This window comes from Mixophyes fleayi, chromosome 6 (assembly GCF_038048845.1).
Source record: "Mixophyes fleayi isolate aMixFle1 chromosome 6, aMixFle1.hap1, whole genome shotgun sequence".
Lineage (NCBI taxonomy): Eukaryota > Metazoa > Chordata > Amphibia > Anura > Limnodynastidae > Mixophyes > Mixophyes fleayi.
In genome coordinates, this window is record NC_134407.1 from 171,861,727 (window position 1) to 171,882,880 (window position 21,154).

At 40.1% G+C, this 21,154-nt stretch overlaps 1 protein-coding gene across 9 annotated transcripts in view; it reads left to right on the forward strand.

Annotated features, from left to right (window-relative positions):
• The window catches only part of KAT7 (lysine acetyltransferase 7), a 37,844-nt gene extending 19,752 nt beyond the window's left edge, over window positions 1-18,092 (forward strand). For 7 of the 9 annotated variants that reach the window (XM_075177218.1, XM_075177213.1, XM_075177214.1 and 4 more), the window contains 6 exons: window positions 88-177; window positions 304-444; window positions 5,567-5,660; window positions 8,421-8,567; window positions 10,037-10,143; window positions 11,644-18,092. In XM_075177218.1, the coding sequence (XP_075033319.1) occupies window positions 88-177; window positions 304-444; window positions 5,567-5,660; window positions 8,421-8,567; window positions 10,037-10,143; window positions 11,644-11,745 (681 nt within the window). In that variant the 3' untranslated portion in view covers window positions 11,746-18,092. Of the gene's footprint in view, window positions 1-87; window positions 178-303; window positions 445-5,566; window positions 5,661-8,337; window positions 8,568-10,036; window positions 10,144-11,643 lie in introns of those variants that run through there. The other 2 variants (XR_012677705.1, XM_075177221.1) reach the window with 2 other exon arrangements.
• Window positions 18,093-21,154: the final 3,062 nt, after the last annotated feature.

Genomic DNA, 21,154 nt, shown 5'->3' on the forward strand with positions numbered 1-21,154 from the left:
ATTCTGAAGGGCCAGAAAAAAAGAATAAAGAATAAGGTTTTTCAGGTAAGCCTGCAAGTCTGATTATTGCTACCTTTTGTTCTTCAGGCAAAGTGTGTGTGGAAACACCCTCCTGGAGACGAGATCTATCGTAAGGCATCCATCTCTGTTTTTGAAGTAGATGGGAAGAAGAACAAGGTTGGCCTTAAAGATTTCATGTTTTATCTGGTTCAAAATTCCCATTAAACATTCCCAGTCACTAAAACACTGTTGTACAGAAGAGCTAATTAATGCTTATTGGTGCTAAAATGTTTCTGCTTTCAGATTTACTGCCAAAACCTGTGCCTTCTCGCAAAGCTTTTCCTGGATCACAAAACTCTTTACTACGATGTTGAACCTTTTCTCTTCTACGTCATGACTGAGGCAGACAATACCGGCTGCCATCTTATAGGCTACTTTTCAAAGGTATGAGTTCATATTCTTCATATCTTATCAGTCCTGACTGCTAAATGAGAGATTGAAGCCACTTTTGCATGAATGACATGCTGGAAAATATTTGTTTTAATATATTGGATAGTGCATTTCCTTGTCTGCATGTTTTACTTACATATTGTAGTAGGAGGGCGCAGTGAAAAAAATAAAGACTGACAGACAACAGACATTATCTGTTGTCTGTCAGTTTTTTTTTCTTTCACTGCGCCCTTCTACTACAATATACAATTTTTTTACTATAGGAGCTGCTTTCCTTTATAATTATTATTATTATTATTATTATGTTTCACTTACAGCTCTTTACAGTACACTAGGTTGATAAAGGCTCTGCCTGTAATCTTACACTGTAAATTGTATAAAATATATTATGTAGGTTTAATTACATTTTTTGCTTTTTTTTTTGTTTGTTTTCTTTCCTTGAAATAGGTATTCTACTGAAAAATTTACTACTTCAGCTTCTCACTTTTGAACAAAAATTTTTGATTGGTAATGCAATGGAAGCATTATATGATTTTAGTAATGATGTTGCTACTTTGCTCTTAATCTGAATATTGGGGCATATTCAATTAACCGGAACCCTAATTAAATATGCCCCATAGTATTTCACGAACACTGATGAATCAGTATGACAGATCTCATTCTATGTTAAAATGTGCCCATTGTCTGGTCACAGGGAAGACATTTTATGGGCTAAACCAATATTCCTAAAAATGCAGACATTGGTCACTTGGTACCTGCAACATCATTGATGTCTGACTAATGTGCACAAGGCAAGACTAACAATGCATGAGACACTGGTTTCTTAATGTGGTACATTTCTAAAGGATACTAGCAAAAAGAAGATTTTTGTACTTGCCGTAAAAATCAGTTTCTCTTAGCCCTTTTGAGGGACACTGTTTACCATGAGGCATACTGTGCTCCCTCTCCTCTAAAAGCCACAATCAAGCAAGAAACATGCAACTGAAAGCTTGTCAAAACAAAAGGGGTGGGAGCACAGTGTCTCCCAAAAAGGGTTAAAAGAAACTTTTATGGTGTTATTTTATGGTCTTGCATAGCCATTTGGGGACACTGCTTGCCATGCGGAAATTACATAGCTGCCCCTATAGGTGAGGTATGCTCCAATCGTGCTCCGTGCAACACTTTTAGGATAAAGCTAGTGTGTTTAGAAGAAAAGATGTTGAAGCTGTAGAATTTGGTAAATGTGTGTACAGAAGACCAGGTAGCTGCCCGACAGACTTGTTCAACTGAGGCTCCACTCCGCACTGCCCAGGAGGTGCGAATCGACCTGGTGGAATTAGCCGTAATCCAATCTGGAGCGGGAAAAATTCTCTGATAGATAAGCCTGACTAATGGGAGTCTTTATCCATCTGGCAATCGTTTGTTTCGTTGCTGGCCATCGTTTGTTTCGTTGCTGGCCATCCACGCTTGTGAGTGTCACGTGACACCAGAATACTATCAGTCTTACGCAAGGAAGCCGTGCGTTCCACATAGATCCGCAAGCCCGAACTACATCCAGCAAAAGAAGCAAATCCTGACTGTCGGTTTGTAAATCCTGGGGCAAAGCAGGTATAGGAATATCCTGGTTGAAATGAGATTTGGATACCACCTTGGTTTGAAAAGAGGCCTTGGTGTGTAAAACAGTTCTATCCTCGTGAAAAACAAGAAATGACGATTTGCAGGACAGCTGCCAACTCAGAAACACGTCTTGCAGATGATAGGCAGAGTAAAAAGGCGACAAAGTCCAAGGACTCGGAAGGCAACTTCTGCAAGGCTGAAAGAACCATATTCAGGTCTCATGGTTCCACGGGCAGAACAAAAGGTGGTTGGACATGAAGGTCCCCTTGGAAAAAGGAGTACACCTCGGGCAACACATCCAGTCCTCTTTTGAAAAAATGAGAAAAAAAGGCAGACACGAGAACCTTAAGAGAAGCCAATCTCGGTCTCTTGTCCAGATCATCCTGGAGGAATGACAAAAAAAAATAAATAAGCTATACAGAAAGAAAAGGTGCACCTCTCCTTTCACACCAGCCTATGTAGGAGTTCGGATTTCAGTGTTAATTTTTGGAAGATGCTGGTTTCCTGGCCTTAATCATTGTCTGGATGACATTTTTGAACAGACATTTCCTGTGAAGTTACACACACACACACACACACACACACACACACACACACACACACACACACACACACACACACACACACACACACACACACACACACACACACACACACACACACACCAGCCGGTATATCCAAGGGAATGTCACTCTGGCTGACGCCACCTGTCCACAATCTGGGGGAACACCTTTGAGTGGAGGGACCATTCATCAAGATGGATGGCATGACGACTCGAGTAGTCAGCGTCTCAATTTTGCTCTCCTGCGATAAAAACCGCAGAGATGCCCGGAATATTATGTTCCACCCAGCACATGATCTTGGTAGCCTCCTTCTTGGCAAGAGGACTTCTGGTCCCCCTTAATGGTTGGTATATGCCACTGCTGTGGCATTGTCAGACTGAACACTAATGGGTCTCTGCCTCAAAAGGAGCTGCGCCTGCACTAGAGCATTGAAGACTGCCCGTAACTCAAGAGTGTTGATGGGGAGCCTTCCCAGTCCAAAGCCCCTGAAGGCGGAGCTTCAGTGTCGCCGCACTCCAGCCTAGTAGGCTGGCGTCTGTGGTTATTATGGCCCAGTCCCACACTGAGAAGGGGATGCCCCTGAATGAGATTCCTTGTCTGCAGCCACCACAGTAGAGAGTGACTGAACGCTGGCGAAACCCGGAAACACTCACCAACTGAAGATTGGACCTCGGCCACCTGGTGAGTATCTCATTTTGTAAGGGTCGTAAATGGAAGTGAACAATCTGCATTGCTTAAAAACAAGACCCCATTCGCCCCATCAGTTTCATGTACTGAAAGATGGATTTTTTAAATTTATTTTTTTTAGTTTGTTTTGTGTGCTGTTGCAAATTTTATTTGTACTGAAGGATGGAAACCTGCTAGAGGGATAACAATGTCTTCACTTGTTTCTGAACAGTCCAAAACTTGTCCTGGGGCAAAAACACTTTGACACCTGGGGGTAAATGTATTAATGTCCGGATTCTTCATCTCCGGCGTGTTCAGCGTCTTCGGCGATTAAATTTAAAGCGGCGCTGCCTTGTAAAGGGAAGTTTCCCTTTACAAGGCAACGCCGCTTTAAATTTAATCGCTGAAGACGCTGAACATGCCGGAGTTGAAGAATCCGGACATTAATACATTTACCCCTAAGTGTCCAACAGGAGACCAAGAAAAACCATGCGCTGGTTAGGGACAAGGATGGACTTTTTGAAATTTATGACCCATCCATGTGAGTGTAGCGTTTCTACGCAGATGGGACAGAAGTTGCTTTTATCAGGAGATCATCTAGGTACGGTATTGCCAGATCAAACAATAGGACCCTCAATTGATAATGGGACGCGTCCACTGCAAACCTGATGAGATTGTGGTGGCATTCCCATATTGGTTTGTGAAGATATCCATCCTTGATATCCAAGGATCCAAGAAATTCAATCCAGTCCATCATGTTGGTTACAAAGCGAACAAACTCCATCCGGAAGCTGGCTACCCTCACATGTAAGTTTAGGGATTTCAGGTTCAGAATGGGGTGAAAGGACAAATCTGGATTTTGGACAAGAAAGATGTTTGAGTAATAACCCAAACCTCTTTGCTACCTTGGGACTGGGAAAACCACTCCTGACGACAACAGGGATTGAATGGCTTCCTGAAGGGCCACTCTCCTGGCCTCGTCTTGTGGAAAGGAAACTTTGTGGAGGCGTCCCCAAGACGTCTAGACTGTAACCTTCCAACAAACCGAAAGGATTGGAATCTCTGGCCCCTTGATTTTGGGGCATTAACTAGAGGGAAAGACTCTTTCCTCCAGCGGCCTGGGAAATAATCCAGTCCAATTCCTGATTCCAGTACCGATCCATCATAGGGCAATACCTCCAAGGCCTTCCTGGATTCTGCATCCGCTTCCCAAAATCTGAGCCAAAGATTATGTCTAGCTGTCGCTGAAAAGGACAAGGTCCTGGACAGACTCTGACCTGCGTCACCTTTAATATCCTGCTTCCTTAACATAGAAAATCTACAGTACAGTCACATACATAACATGGGAAAGGGTCAGTGCTCAGTATAAATGTACAGAGATTACAGTGACACAATTTGGAAAACAAATGATGTAAGAAAAGAGTACGACAGTGGTGAGTGATACACAGCCTGATTAATTACAGTCACACAGCAGTGGAAGAAACATCCCCCAGGTGCAATGTGGACCGACCGGACACCACAGAGACGGTGACAGTTGGCGGCTCTGTGTAACTGAACCCACTGCAGGAGGGGAGGAGCCACCTGCTTAGTGAGGACACGCCTCCTCCTCAATCCCTAACATTGCAGTTATTCCTGTCCATTGCAGATCCTGGTGGGAGCTGTTACTATTACAGCTCTCTACCAGGACATAACACCACCTGCTACCTCAGGCTACAACGCTGTCTGAGTCCTCTGTAGCAGGTGAGGACCGCCGGTAGACCTGTCTCCGCAGCACTGGGGGACACTGGGGCTGCATGTCGCGGCTCCCGGGACGGCAGGCACAGAAGTAGCAGTGTACAGATAATGAGGTCAGTATGAGGGGCAAAATGTAATGTATTTGGTGAAATGTAAGTGTGCTGGATCTTACCAATTTGCATGGCGGGTGCTGTCTGGATGCATTTGTGAAGTAATAAAATGTTTTCATTCTCTACATAGGTTTGTCTGCTGATATTCTATTTTTTGCACTCACTTATTACTTTCACAAATAATCACTTTGGTTCAGCCAACTAATGGTTAATTCCGCGGTGTAGGGGAGAAGTACACTGTACTAAATGCAGATGTACAGAAGAATAACTTTTCTATACTGAATATATTTAGTTTTGCCTTGGTTTTTCCTCACAATATATAAAGCGGAAATAAGCCACATATTTATCTGCGTTACTTTCATCTCTAAAATATACATCTGATTGAACCTTACACTCTTGTATCTGCTATGGAGAAATATATACTCAAACTTTTCAATTGGTTTGCAGGAGAAAAACTCTTTTCTGAACTACAATGTTTCCTGTATTCTGACGATGCCTCAGTACATGAGACAAGGTTACGGGAAGATGCTTATAGATTTCAGTAAGTCCTCTGTCTTGTACATAGACCTTAATGTTTTGCAATTCTGCTACTAGAGCTGTTATTTATTTTTTACTGCACTTTTAAAATGTATTGCTGTTTTCTACCTAAATAATTTTATTGTAATAAACTCTTTATTTTTATTTGAGTGTTTTGTTTTGGTTTTTTTAATGGAGATCAAAATATTTAGAAATCCCTGCTGCACCTACTGTGTATTATTTAGCAGCTGCTGGCATTGTAACTCTATTCACACAACTTACAATTTTGCAAAATAATCTTTTAAACAAATGTGCCTCATTTTTTTTAAATTTTACTTTCCGTGGATCTCCGTGATGAAGATAAACCACCAGACATTTCACTAGCTGGATTTTAGGTTAGAAACTTTCTCTAGGAATTCCCGCCTAAGCAGTGCAGCAATCTGGTCTGTCCTGTTCACTGTTAGTACCCAGCAGGGTTTTCAAATAGCCTCCAGTGTCCTCGCAACACATCAGCTTAGTGGTTGCTGAGAGGAATCTGTTGGCTGTTGTAGGCTGGAGAGCTAGGTCTCTAACCACCCTTCACTTTTCAGGAAAGGCCTTGTTTGGGCTAGAACTGAAAAAGATTATCAAGGGCACCACAGGATGAAAATGTATCTTTTTTTTTTTTTTCCCCCTCTGCAGAAAAGGTCAAAACAAGACAACTTTTCTTGTTGAGGCTTATTTTGTCTGGTGGCAAGTAGTACTGGGACCAATCTTCAAATTCTCCTACTAGCTCCCAATTGCAGCGCAGTGCAAGAATAAGTCCTTCTGAACTTCAAAGCTGATGAATGTTAAGTCATCTGACAATGAACAAGTCTTTCTGACTGCAAATTGAGCTCTATGGGTTCAGAGGCACTATGCAGTCCTTGGCAATGCCTGGTCTCTCACTCCATGCCCATCCTGGGTGCACAATATAATTTCCGGATGGTATATGATATCATTTTCAGAATATCCCCCAAACGACTCTTCCCAAAGATCTAGTTTCCATGAAAATCTTTCACTGTACTATCAAAGAGTCTTCTAATTATGGCAGGTGTGTGCCACGCACCAGAGCACAAGAGTGTTTAGGGTTTGTACTCCAATATTTTGTGGTTCCTTCTGCTTCTTTTTGGATCTAAAGCCATTCAACAAATTTCTAAATGTGATTCAAAATTATGTTGCTTCATAGACCATGGGGAACCTCTCCACATATCCATCTCAGAAGAGCAACATGCTTCCTCTGTTTTGCCTATTAATGTCATACATACCTGTCTGGCTTGACTTTGTCCCTGAAGGTCTTCACTAAAGTTATGACCTCCTTGCCAGTCTGAGAGACTTGATCCTTTTATATCCTACTGATGAAGGTCTGGTCCAACATTTCGAGTTCACTGGAGGACTGTGGTTGGATTATCAAGAGACCTAGATTGTTTCTGGCACTGTTGACCTGGGTTTTTAATGATGGGATGACTGTACGACAACTTGTCCCCAGACAAGGTTCGCTTGCTTAAGCAGCTAATCTTTTCCCTTCTGACCAACCAACATCAGATACTGCATGAGAGTTCTGGGGAAGATGGTCTCAATCTTTGAGGTATTCCACTATGCACGATTCCGATAGATCCTCTTCACACTGCATTCCTGAAATATATCTCCCAGTCACTTTGTACTCTTCATAATAACCATCTTACAGACTGGTTGCCTTCCTGCAATCGTAAGTTGTTGATGGGGAAACCCTACTTGATCCTTGCTTAGCGGTTCTCCTTGATAGTCGTGCCCAGATAACATGGTTTCTTGAGTCCACTCTTCTTGACATCACTTTTCTGATCCTTAATACCTGGACATCGTTCCAGGCACTAGCAACCCCCTGGCACCATCGCTATACATTGAGGGGATCATGATGAAAATAAATAACATACAGTGTGATATAAAAGGTAAAAAATGGCCCTGCCCAAATGAGCTTTCAATTGGAGAGGTTGGGGGAATAGTTGGTAGATAAGCATGTGGAAAGACTATTGTTGCTCCTGGTGTTGAAAGTGTGTGTAAGGCAGAAACATCAGCCACCATGCTGTGCGTGTAAAATGGAGACATGAATTCATTGTGGAAATCTTAAGACAGTCCACTGCTGGCAACTGGCTGTCCACCGTTTATCTTCTCTCCTTCTGGAAAAGCCTTTCTTGTGCTGCATGTGCTCTCTGAGTAGCGGTGTGTCTGGTTTTTTTTATTGTGGCATCATGCTCACTGCTGAAGACAGAACCAGGAAACTTGTTCCCCAAGTGCATAGAAGTTGTGATGGCAGCTGCTGCCACCAATGAGGTCACAGAGATCACCAGATGGCTACAGCAATGACAGATTAACTTTGCTAGGTCCAGCATCTAATTGGAGATGGTATTCCAGTAGATCTTCTCTTATTTTTCTTATTTAGCTTGCTGGACTTGTTGAAAGCTGGGAAGGAGCAGAAGCAGAAATGTTGAAGGGCAGAATCAGGTTTTTTCCAGCGCCCTTGGAGTGGCGTATAATCCACTATTTGTGTTCCCCTACAGCCTTTGAGAAAAGGATTTAAGAACAAATGTAGAATAGAGAGGATAAATTGATAAGGGGATAGTATTATCGAATTCAGTTTTGTATAACGTTTTAACAGACTGTTTTCAATTAAACTCTTCACTAAAGAAACAAATGTTTGTTTTCAGCTTGAAAAACAATGATTTTTACTTAAGTCAAGTCATTGAAGGTGATGTAAGGATTTGATGGATGAATGCATCCCTTCCCTCAGGTTACTTACTTTCCAAAGTGGAGGAGAAAGTTGGCTCCCCAGAGCGTCCACTTTCTGACCTTGGCCTCATAAGCTACCGCAGTTACTGGAAGGAAGTTCTACTACGATATCTGCACACATTTCAGGGTAAAGAAATTTCAATTAAAGGTAGGCACTGGCTGTAGAATTATGTTGTGTTTATAAAAGTATCAAGTGTTAACATTTTTAATATTTTACTATGTTTAAATCAAGTTGGGGGAAGGGGTATAACAATTTTAATAGGACACCTGTTATCAGTCTTTAAAGGTACTGTAACCCTACTTCATTTTTCCTCTGAATTTGTCGAATGTAAAAATATTAAATGATGAGTCTTCAAAATCAAAAAGATGGAGGCGCTTCCATGGTGCATTATTTTTAAAAGCAGTTTTATTAAAAATTTCACAAATTTCAACATGTACCAGATATTGAATAAATAAAAGCATGTCACAAAGCATCTTTGTTCGTATAGTGTCCAGCATTTTACAGATATTATACAGTGACCATAATTCACATCCTCTACGTGTTTCGTCTAGGACGACTTCGTCAGAAGGGTGAATGTTTATACATATTCTTGTTATTGGACCTTCTGTCCAGTTGTACTGTTTGCAAAGATCCCCATTCAGTGGACTATGTGTTTGACTCCAACCAAGACACCACCTGTGTGGAGTTTGTATGTTCTCCTCATCTTTGTTTAGGTTTTCTCTCAGTGCTCAGATTGCCTTCTACAGTTCAAAAATGTTATGTTAATTGGCTTTAGATGCAATTGACCCTAGTATGTATTGTGTGGTAGATAATTTAGATTCACTGGGGCAAGGACTCATGTGAATATTAAAAACATTCTCTATAAAATGCTGCATAATAAATTTGTGCTATGTAAAGTATAATAATTATATAGTAATATTCTTCTCCCAGATCTCGGCTGTCAATCTTAAGGTGTAATATTCTTAGTGGCCTACTTACAAGGCATGTGACTTCATTGTGATTGGGGTATGACATTTGGAGGTGTGGCTAGATCTGGAAAGAACAAAATTTGCACTGGTCAGGCATACAGATAGCTGTTTTGAGTTTCTTAAAAATCCACACCGAGCAGCAACAAAGCCGTCAAATGTATACAGTCCAGTTACAATTAACCAAATAAAAAGGAGCTGTAAAGTGAAAAAATTTAATAGTAAATTCATTATAGCCACAGTGCTGTCACTACATTTTTCACAAAGCAATCGTCTAATTTCATTTAAGATTCTGAAGTCAGCCAATTTGTTGGCAACTGCAGATCTATTTGCTCTCTTAGATCTAGGGGTAAATTTATCAAGCTGTGGGTTTGAAAAGTGGAGATGTTGCCTATAGCAACCAATCAGATTGCATTTTGTAGAATGTACTAAATAACTAGAATCTGGTTCATATAGGCAATATCTCAACTAGGAGCTTGATAAATTTACTCCTTAGTCTTGTTCCCCTCCAGTCATTTAAACATAAAGTGGACATTTTTTCCTGCCTTTTTATAGCCGCTACCTGTTGATTTTATTTAGCACTTGAAAAACATAGATTTTAAAATTACATTTCAGCCTTGGGTAAGAACTTGACAACTTGTTATGTTGCAGAAATTAGCCAGGAAACAGCAGTGAATCCTGTGGATATTGTAAGCACCCTTCAGGCCTTACAGATGCTGAAATACTGGAAGGGAAAGCACCTCGTACTAAAGAGACAGGTAACTACTTTGTGCACATGTAATGTTACCTGTTTCATAGTTGCCTCATAAATCTCTTTTCATTATTTTCACCACAACTCAATCCAAATGTATACATGTTAATATAACGGTGCACTTGTTAATATGCCTTTTTTTCTTTCTTTCTTTCTTTTTTTTTTTTTTAAAACTTGTCATTTACAAAAAACATACTTCAACTAATGCCTAAAAATCATGCCAATATGGCTCGAGATCTCTATGTGCAAAGCACTCTGTTATTCCCCTTCTTGCTGTGACATCACAAACATATTTCTAGGTGTGAATCCATCAGTCTGTACAATGCATTTTGTTAGGAGATCACAAGTCATTCAGGTCAAATACTTCTGCTTTGCTCTACACTTCCCTGATAGGGATAGATATAATGAACAGTCTTCATGTACAATAATACTTGGGCTTTCTGTTCTGACGTCCAATAATGAGTTTATTTGCACTTTACAAATGGATGTTGGGTGGAAATGTTAGTGAATATGCAGAGAGAATTTTCTATTGCTGGTACCTAGTTTCCCAGCACCTTCACGCTAGATTTCCAGGCATCTCTGAGCTATGCTGGTGTCTGTGTGGACACGTGGGTACCCTGTCCCATGTTTGGTGGCACTGCCTGAAACGAACTCCCTTCTGTGCCTATATCACACAGTTAAAATTTAATATCGCCCAAATCTCCCTTCCTGCCTCTCTATCCTATTCCTTACTTCCTCAAACCATTCTTGGTGTCCCTGAACACACACAAACTCCTTACACATATCCTCAGTGCTGTGAAGTGCCAGATCGCTCTTTTTTTGGAAGAATCCAGAACCACCTCCCCTTCCATCTGTTATCATTCACATATGGCAGGTTTACCTCATGGAATACATCACAAGCATCCTCCACCATACTTCTCTCCAATTTAGCTGTGTATGGAGTCCCTGGACTGAGATCCACGGATCCCCTTCTCTTCTTGCATTCTAGGGCCCTTAGCTCTCCCACACCCCCTCTGACTACTTCGAGTTTTCAATTAGCTCAACTAGCCCACCTTGCGAATAGTGACTTCTCCCCTTCTTTTCTTCTCTATTCCCTCTTTCTACTCTTCCTTTCACTCCTCCCATCTTGAAAATGTTGACCTGTGTTATCCTGTGTGCATTATTCGATATCTAGCATTCCTCTTGATTACCTTGTTGGGTACACTCCCCATCCCCCAATTTCCTTCTTTATAAAACCCAATAAAAATGTTTATTCTAAAAACAAAATAATGGATGTTGGGCTACTCCGCTTAGGGTATAATGACATTGTCTTGTTTGGCAAGTAGCGCATACATATCTGTGGACTGTATTTACTTTATCCAAGTATTCAGCACTGGCTGTTGTTGTGGTTTGGTCATTTACCTTCAAAACATTAAATGGGTGTTTAGACCACACATTCACATCTAAGAATGCATCATATTGAAAATAAACTGGTTGATAAGCATTTTTCGGTTCTTTTCAATTGCAGGATTTGATTGATGAGTGGGCAGCTAAAGAAGCAAAGAGAAGCAACAGCAATAAAACAATGGACCCAAGCTGCCTAAAATGGACACCCCCTAAAGGAACATAAAACCTCTATTTTGCCAGACCATACCTTCTGCAGTCTCCCATCAGTCATTTAACATATTTCCAACCTGTAATGGCACATTCAATCCATTTTGTGCTCGACAAACCTTGTTCCCATGGTAAACTATACACTCCTTGGATGGCCTATATGTGTGTAATCCACAGTCTTTCCAGCCAGAACACCACCTACAGCTTCATAAACAGTCATCTTATACAGTTAGTGACATGACATGAAAGATTTATTTTAACTTCTTTTTTTTTTTATTTTTGTTTTGTTGCTGACACCAGGCACCCTGTCTGTCGTGATTTTCTGAAAGATGTGGACTTATTTAAATAATGGGTGTGTTCTGATCCTTTACTTCCCAGGAAGTGTAGGTTGGTGCATTTTAAAGAGTGATGGAAGTTTAATTAAAAGAAAAGCAGACTCAGCACTGCTAGTGAGTCTCGTCTCTTATGTGGATGGTAGTCTCCCATCTATTTATAGTATTAGGGAGAAGTGATCATAATGAGCCAGGTAATGTCAAAAGGGATAGTCACCTACAACAGCCTTCTTTTAGTTTTTTGTTAAAGCATTTATTGAAGAATTTAAACAATATGAATACAAATGTTACTGCTGGCAAATTATACTTTATAGTAGCCATAACAAAAGAACCTAGGTAAATTAGAGTTCACTTTTATTACCGCAAGTGGAATGGGGATTGCTGTGTCACTGGTATAGCTCTAAACCAAAAAACATAAAATATTGTAATAACAGGATTTTCAGGGTATCCAGTTTAGAGAGATTAAGTGATTTGATGTGGCTTAAAAAAACTGAACTCATTGACACACCAATACTAGGTGTTTATGTGACTATATCAGGTCTTTAAGGGATATCACATCCTCGATGAACGTTACTTAAGAGTTTTAATTGACATTCTTCCCAATAGTAAGTTACGGATATCCTTTTTTGAAAGGTTTTTTAAGGGTGAGAGTGAACCAGCCACGTACAGCAAACATTCATTTCTGCCATCTGTGATAAAATGATGTAAGAAATTGAGACTGTAGCACAATGACTGGAGAAGTGTGGAATATGATGGGATATTTTCCAACCTTTGATATAGAATTACCAAGAGGAAGTGGAAGGTATGATCAGTCACCTTGACACATTAGAGGCGAGTGAACGTGTGGCAAAATTTTGCACAAGTTGAATTATGCTGCAGAACAACCATTGCACAGAAGTGCGAATTTTCAGCTATACAAATATACGAGTTGCTCTTTTCCTCCAATATACCTTGTAATAGCATTTTGCACTGTAAATTTAAATTTTCCTTAACTTTTGGTCTAAATGGAACCGTAAAAACTATGGTCAATTCATTCTGCTGTGTGGTGTGGTTGGCATAAGACTGGGAAGACTTAAGGGCAGGGTGCTATTTGGCCCTAAGTGTTCCCAGTCCTACCAAGGCACACCACAGAATGAATTGCCTGTCATCATCCAGCTCTATTCATAGACTATACAGTCAACAAAAATGCAAACGTACAAATACGGTGTGAACGCCATTCTGTGGATTGCTGAAGCAAGAATGGAACTTGAAGATTGTATCGCCGGAACTTTGCTCTGTTTCTCTGCAGAATTTGATTTCTGCTACATTTTGCCATAGGTTTTGCACGTGTTTAGAACTTGTTGTCTCTTGTCACTTGTTTTCTTTTTAACTCCTCTTATAAAGGTGCCTTTTCTTTACATAGTGCAGTGTCAGGTTTAAGGATACCCAGTTGATGCCTCTGTTTAGTAATAATCACCATTTGGTGTTCATCTCTTTTTACATTTTATGCCTAATTTGACTTCCACATTTTGCAGGTTTGTAGAAAATGTGTTAATTAAATCATGCTATATTGAAATCCTTTTCTCTGCTCTAGCAAGTCAGCCATCTTGTGAGATTATTAGTGGTCAGCTCAGGTGCTGTAGCTTATACTTGCACTTCTGTCTCTACTTTGTCTCATTTACAATGCAACTTTAGAAGTAATGCCTTTGGGGCCATAGTTTATGTGAATATTTTCAGGGCTTGATGCCATTACAAGCCCTCGCACTCACAAGCTAGTTTGAAAGTATATGGCTTAGTATTACTTTAGGATTTTCCTCTTGTGACCAAGGGAAATTTAAATTGACAAAATATTTGGTCCATTTGAAATGCTGATTATAAAATCAGAAGCCTGTTACAATCTGCTACAAATAATTGAAGGTGGAGATTTCCTTTAAGTCTCCCTACATTAGCGAATACCTGACATTAGCTGTTATTCTTTTTGAAGCTTATCCTGTATCTGACGTTTATTTTTTGTTACTCATTCTGTTGTACTGCACAGAACATGGTAAGGTCGTGGCTAGAGAGCATGCTGTTAGAATATCCTGCATTTGTCAAATAATAGAGGCTTTTACATGTGCCTGTTCTAAGATGCTAAATTGTATAGAAGCAACTTGTATTATATGTATAGTGTCTTATAATCCCCACCAAAAGTTTGGGGCGAGTGTAACTTCTCCTTTCCATATTGTTTTTGGAATGTTAATGGCACATTGTCAAGTGAAAGGAGGAATGATCTGTGAGGTGCAGCTTTCTTTTATGTGCAGCCCATCATGCATGGGAGAAGAGTTCGAGTAAATAGTGCAGTGAAAATCAGATGTAGATTGATTATTTTCCCTGTCCTTGTTAAACGCCAACGTGCGTCATACCGAAGTGTGTGCTTTCCTTACCCCAAAAAAGTATATATTTTTGAGAATGTATTTGCAAAAACAAAAGTAAATATTTTGGAATCTTAAAGACACCAAAAAAACTTTCAATAGATACTAAATTTCTGTAATGTCCATCAACATCCATTTCCAAAGTACAAAAATGGAAGGTGTATTGTGCAGTGATGGTAGAGGACATTTTGTTGTCTCTTTTCTATAAACTCTGGGCTCTGAGTGTCCACAGTGGACAAAGATATTTAGCTTCTAGTTTATGTTAAAGATGTATATTGTATATGTTTTAGTGTATTGCACTTGCCTTCCAGGTGTGTGATTTATTTGAAATGCGCAATCAACTATTTGGCTTGCTTTATGATTGATTGCTGCACCATCAAATAAAAGCCTAATTGGTTTAAGCCCTTTTAAATCTCTGCAAATGTTTCTGCTTGGCAAATCCAACCAAGGGTGGCTGGAGATGAGGCCGTGTTTTAAACCCCCCTTAATGCTGCTATTTTCAACTAAACATCATGACCTTTTTAGCACCCTGAAATCAAATGTAAAACTTCAGTGGTTGATTTGATTATCACAGAAGTGCTTATATGAAATCTACATAGCTAGAATCTCAAGATTGTGAAAGCACACCATAGCAATGTGGATGCTTTGTGAGCACGTTAAATAATCCATCTTTGTTAATACCCAGTATCACCCAAACTTCCTTTTAATGTTGGCAGCTAAACCTTCATTTTATCTAGTCCCTTACATTCTACTCGCCTCTGACATGCTGTCTTGCATAAAAGGCCCCAAGCTGAAATACATGTTGCTTTATATTTCAACGAACATTGTCAAGTATATATGTGGATGATTTAACAAATGGAGATTTATAGTATATTTCATTTATTGTTTTGCAGCCGATAGTAGTAACCTAGGACAGCAGTTATTCACACGGCCACTAGGCAGGTAGGTGATAGACAAATGCTGTGACCTTGAATTTCATGTCAAGGAAGAAATAATCCAAACAAGCATGTAAGATACATGGGCAAGTTTTAGACTTAACATTGTAGCCAGAAAGCTAAGTCTCAGAATGCCCTGCCAAACTCTGGCAGGGCATGCTGGGAATTGTAGTTCCATAATTGCTGGAAAGTTAGTTTACCTTGTTAAAGTTTATGCAGCTAGCATGAGAACATTAAAACCATATTTGTTAATTATGCGTCCTTTTTTTCTTTTTCTTCCAGTTACTACATGGAGCATGTGTGATATTACGCAGTCATATCTGTAGTGGTTTTTACAGTCCAATTTCTGTATTAAATAGTGTGCTGTGCATAGCATGCATCTCTGCTTATACTAGATAACCGTTGTGCACTTTCTCTAGAAGACAGTAAATTGGTCACCACCTGTCTTTTGAGGTTCCTTTCCGGATGCAAAAAGAATAGCCTTTGCTTTTGCCTTGTGTACATGTTGTGGTATAGGAAATATGCACCAGTTACATGTAAATGAAACAATGCTGTTAGTGTCACCTAAAAACTCCACTTGTACATCATGCTAGTAGTTTGTATCAGAAATGCTTTCTTTACTTACCTTTTATTTTATCTGTCTGATACCTGGCTGGTAGTTCTTCCCTAATGGAAAGGAAAATGAAGAACGCTGATTCAACCGGCATTTTCTTGGTTTAGAATAATAGGATCTCTGATGCTGTAGCCTTGAGAAGAGGATTGAGCACACAATGGCAACAGTTTCTGCTTTCTGTCATCTATACACCCATCTAGATTTCAAATTTCAAGGACACCAGTGTAATTCTATGGAAACCTGTACGTTTATGGACAATATTGTAAACAAGCCAGTAGCATATCCTGTCATTGCTTGTCGGCTTATGTTTACATTAGACCAGATTAAATAAGAAATGTTACAGATATGTATTTGCAGAGTTACTTTTTCTCTACAATCTTGGCCAGTATGGTTTATTTTGTTCTACTTATTCTAGTGACACTGACACAAAGTGGGGAATTCAATTCCCAGTGATGTGCCACAGTGTGCCTTCGGAATAGTCGTATAGAGGTGCACAGGAAAGTCTGTGATGTTTGGGTACCTTAATATCCTATAATGAACGCAGTGGTGATGTCCAGCGGTCATTGATCAGAACTGAATTCCCCACTTACAGTAATATCTCTGTTACAACAAACACTTAAAATGATCTGTCAAATCTAAAATGAAATACGAATGTTAAACTAAATGAAACCAACCTTAATCTGCATACAACATCTAGAATATAGTTTGTGGTTTACAAGTAATTAGCTGTGTTTGTCAGTAGGCCTCTCGGAATCCCTGTTGTTCACAGCAATCCATGAATTTCATTATGATTATGAACACTTGTGCCATCGTTATAGTCAATACTTTGGCTATCCTTGATTTTACATGAGTTGTAGCTGTGTTTCAGACACTGAACGTTGAAGTGGTTCTGCTTTTAGGATCCACTAGATTATACTATTATTGTTAATAGTGATGGATTACATTCCTATAATAAACAAGTGATACTAATTATTATACTGTATAAATGTTAAGTTGCAATGTCATCACTACAGTGTTCATTATGAAATCTTGTATATTATATAGAATAATGCAGCTTTGTGTCTTTATGGTCATGGATCTTCTTTTGTGACTTCTAATATTTTTAGAATTTACAGTAGTGAATACAAAATCCCACAATTGGTTAAAAAAATACTGTTGTCACATAAACCTTCAGCATTGGAAGAACTGTTAATAATCATGTATTCTAAAGAATAGCACAACCTAGTGTTCATTACAGAGCATTTCAAGTTCATCTTGGCATCTTGTGCCCTGTATAAAGCACACTGACTGCTACTTCATAAAATTATTTAAATGAGTAATATACACCCTTATGTAGATTACATATAGGGGCATAGTCAATTGGCCGTGTTACTGCGCCCTGCAAACTATTACTGTTAATACGGTAATAGTGTGCGTAATTACAGTTAGTATAGTAATTGCAATGCCGACTTTGTGCCTTCGGCTCCATGAGCCGCAAGCAGAAATCAGTGTTAAATGTATTAACTGTAATATGCCTAATGCTGCGTTGTGTCCGTGGGAATCGAATCCCCCCTCCCCCAATAGAATACTCACTGAATTTTAATATACTCCAATATATTCTAAAACAGGGTGTAAATTACCCCTTAATAATGGACAGGAGATTACAATATCAATGTTGCTTATATTATAATATTGTCCTTGTCATACATTACTGCTGTGAATGGCGAACACTGCAATGCAATCCAAGCAGTTGAAAATTCTATTTAACATGTTCAATTGTTGATGGAAATCAAACATTCTTCAATGAATACATTTTATCACTTCTTCAGCATCTGAAAAATTAAGAACTCTTGCAATACCTATTTCCTAAAGCACACAAGTGTGCAAATGGTTTACAGTATGACCGGAAGACTGCATCCTTAACCAGTTTAGCTGCCAGAACAGATAGCAGTCATGTTACTTCTAACAAACCGCTTTTATTTGCAGCTTTGCAGATTATTTGCACTGGATAAATAGACTTTATTTATGTTTTCTGCTGTAGGCTGTTATGTGACTTGTTAATCATAGCAGTATCTTGCCTACTCAATAAAGCATGCACTCTTCTTTCCAATGGACTTCCGTGTTGGTGTTTATATGATTTGAAACATTGTTTACTTTTTGCAAGCAGGCTAAATGGATGGGAGATGTTTGATTGTAGTTCTACTTAATAATACATAGGTATAATAATTGGATCATTGTGCACATGTAATATTCAAATTGATAAATTTAACAATGTGAGTGTGTTAATATGAGAACATCAATAAGAACTTCCTAACATTTTCTCAAAACAAAGGTTTCACAACAACCAGACCACTAGGGCACTATTCCAAAAGAATCTACAGTCATGGCAAAAAGTTATGAGAATGACACAAATAATGGTTTTAACAAAGTCTGCCGCCTCTGTTTTTATGATGGTTTGCATATACCCATGAAGAGTGATCAGATGAATTGCAATTAATTTCAAAGTCCCTCTTTGCCTTGAGGATGAACTTTATCCCAATAGCAACATTTCCACTGCATTTCAGCCCTGCCAGAAAAGGACCAGCTGACAACAGGTCAGTGTTCTCTCGTTAACACAGGTGAGTGTTAATGAGGACAAGGCTGGAGCTCACGCTGTCATGCAGATTGCGTTAGAATAACAGACTGGAAGCTTTAAGAAGGAGGGTGTTGCTTTAAATCATTGTTCTTCCTCTTAACCATGGTTATCTGCAAGGAAATATGTGCAGTCATCATTGCTTTGCACAAAAAGGGCTTTATAGGCAAGGATATTGCTGCTAGTAAGATTGCACCTAAAGCAACCATTTATCGGATCATCAAGAACTTCAAGGAGAGAGGTTCAATAGTTGTGATGAAGGCTTCAGGGCGCCCAAGAACGTTCAGCAAGCGCCAGGACAATCTCCTAAAGTTGGTTCAGCTGCGGGATTGGGGCACCACTCGTGCTGAGGAATGACAACAGGCAGGCGTGAAGATTCACTCACAAACAGTGAGGCGAAGACTTGGAGGATAGCCTGGTGTCAAGAAGGCCAACAAAGACACCACTTCTCTCCAGGAAGAACATCAAGGACAGATTGATATTCTGCAAAAGGTACAGGGATTGGACTGCTCAGGACTGGGGAAAGTCATTTTCTCTGATGAATCCCCTGTCAGATTGTTTGGGGCATCTGGGAAAACGCTTCCCAGATGCCCCAAAGGAAAGGTGAGCGCTACCATCAGTCCTGTCTCATGCCAACAATAAAGCATCCTGAGACCATTCATGTGTGGGGTTGCTTCTCTGCCAAGGGAGTGGGCTCACTCACAATTTTGCCTGACAACACAGCCATGAATAAAGAATGGTGCCAAAACATACTCCAAGAACAGTTTGGTGACAAACAATGCCTTTTCCAGCATGATGGAGCACCTTGCCATAAGGCAAAAGTGATAACAAAGTGGCTCGGGCTTCAAAATAATTGACATTTTGGGTCCATGGCCAGGAAACTCCCCAGACCTTAATCCCATTGAGAACGTGTGGTCAACCCTCAAGAGGCAGGTAGACCAACATAAACCTACAAATTCTGTAAAGCATTGATTAGGCAAGAATGGGCAGCCATCAGTCAGTATGTGGCCCAGAAGTTGATTGACAGCATGCCAGGGTGAGTTGCAGAGGTTTTCAAAAAGAAGGGTTAACCTTGCAAATATTGACTCTTTTCATAAACTTAATGTAATTGTTAATAAAGGCCTTTGACACTTATGAATGCTTGTAATTTTATTTCAGTATACCATAGCAACATCTGACAAAAAGGGTCTAAAAACACTGAAGGCGCAAACTTTGTGATAATGTTACGAGCCGCGGCGGTACTCGCCGCCGACTCGACTCCTGGACTCCCCGGCGTCCTGGCCGTTACCTTGACGACCGGGACGTCACTTCCGGCCATTGCCAAGGCAACGGTCGGACGCTTCCTCTTCAGCGCCGCGTCCTGGCAATGAAAGAAAGCCGGGCACGTGCGCAAATTGGCCCCACTAGCCTGCGGGCTAATTAATGAAGATAATTTAAACTTATGCAGGGGGCTGTGTATACTTCAGAGCCAGGCTCTGATTGGCTGCTGGTAGTATTTAAGGCAGGGAGGGCTTAGCCTCCCTGCCGGCTATAGCTTCCAGACCTCTGTGTTGCTGCTGTGCTGTTGGTGTTAAACCTTTGGACCTTTTTATTCTACTTGTATTTCTTTATTTATTTCTTTATTATATTTTTATATTTATTTTCTCCATTCTTTATTATTTTTCACTCTCTATTTTTATTGCGTTTACTGTATTTATTTTTATCTTTCGCTCTCTATTTTTATTTAATTTACTGAATTTATCTCTATTTGCATTTCTTATTTACTTATTTACTGTATTTAATTATTTCTATTTGCTTCTCTTATTTACTGTATTTAATTAATTATTTAATTATTTTTATTTGCATTTCTTAATCTATTCCAACCGCATTTTATTTCTCCCTTTGTATTCCTCTGCTCTCCCGTCTATTGGCCTTTCTTGTCTCTTTGTTCCCCGTTCACGCCTCTCTGTCTCATTTAACACGGCTTGCCTTGCCTTGCCTCTTTGCCACACCTCTCCCCACCGTCATTGTCATTGTTGGCTATTACTTTATTTAACTCACTTATCTCATTTCCTCTTGTCTACCTTCTGACTCCACCTGTCCCTCTGACTCCCCCTGTACATTGTCATTGTTGACTATTACTTTATTTAACTCACTTATCTCAATTCCTCTTGTCTACCTTCTGACTCCCCCTGTCCTCTCCCGCCCCTCTGCTTCAGACGATTCTTCTGTACCCTCTACTTCTTCCACTCCTCCCACGCCCCTCTCTCACCTCACTATGCCTCCCTGTTCACTTGCCATACCCATACTCTCACCTCGCCCAACTTCACGCTCCTGTCCCCGCACACCGCTAACTTTGCCAACCTTATCCCCATCTCCTCTCTCCCCTCCCTCCCTTTCTCCTGTGCCCTCTGGAATGCTAGATCCGTCCGCAACAAACTCCCCTCTATCCATGACCTCTTCTTATCTAACTCTCTTAACCTTCTTGCCATTACCGAAACCTGGCTCACTGATTCCGACACTGCCTCCCCTGCCGCTTTCTCCTATGGCGGCCCCTCCTTCACC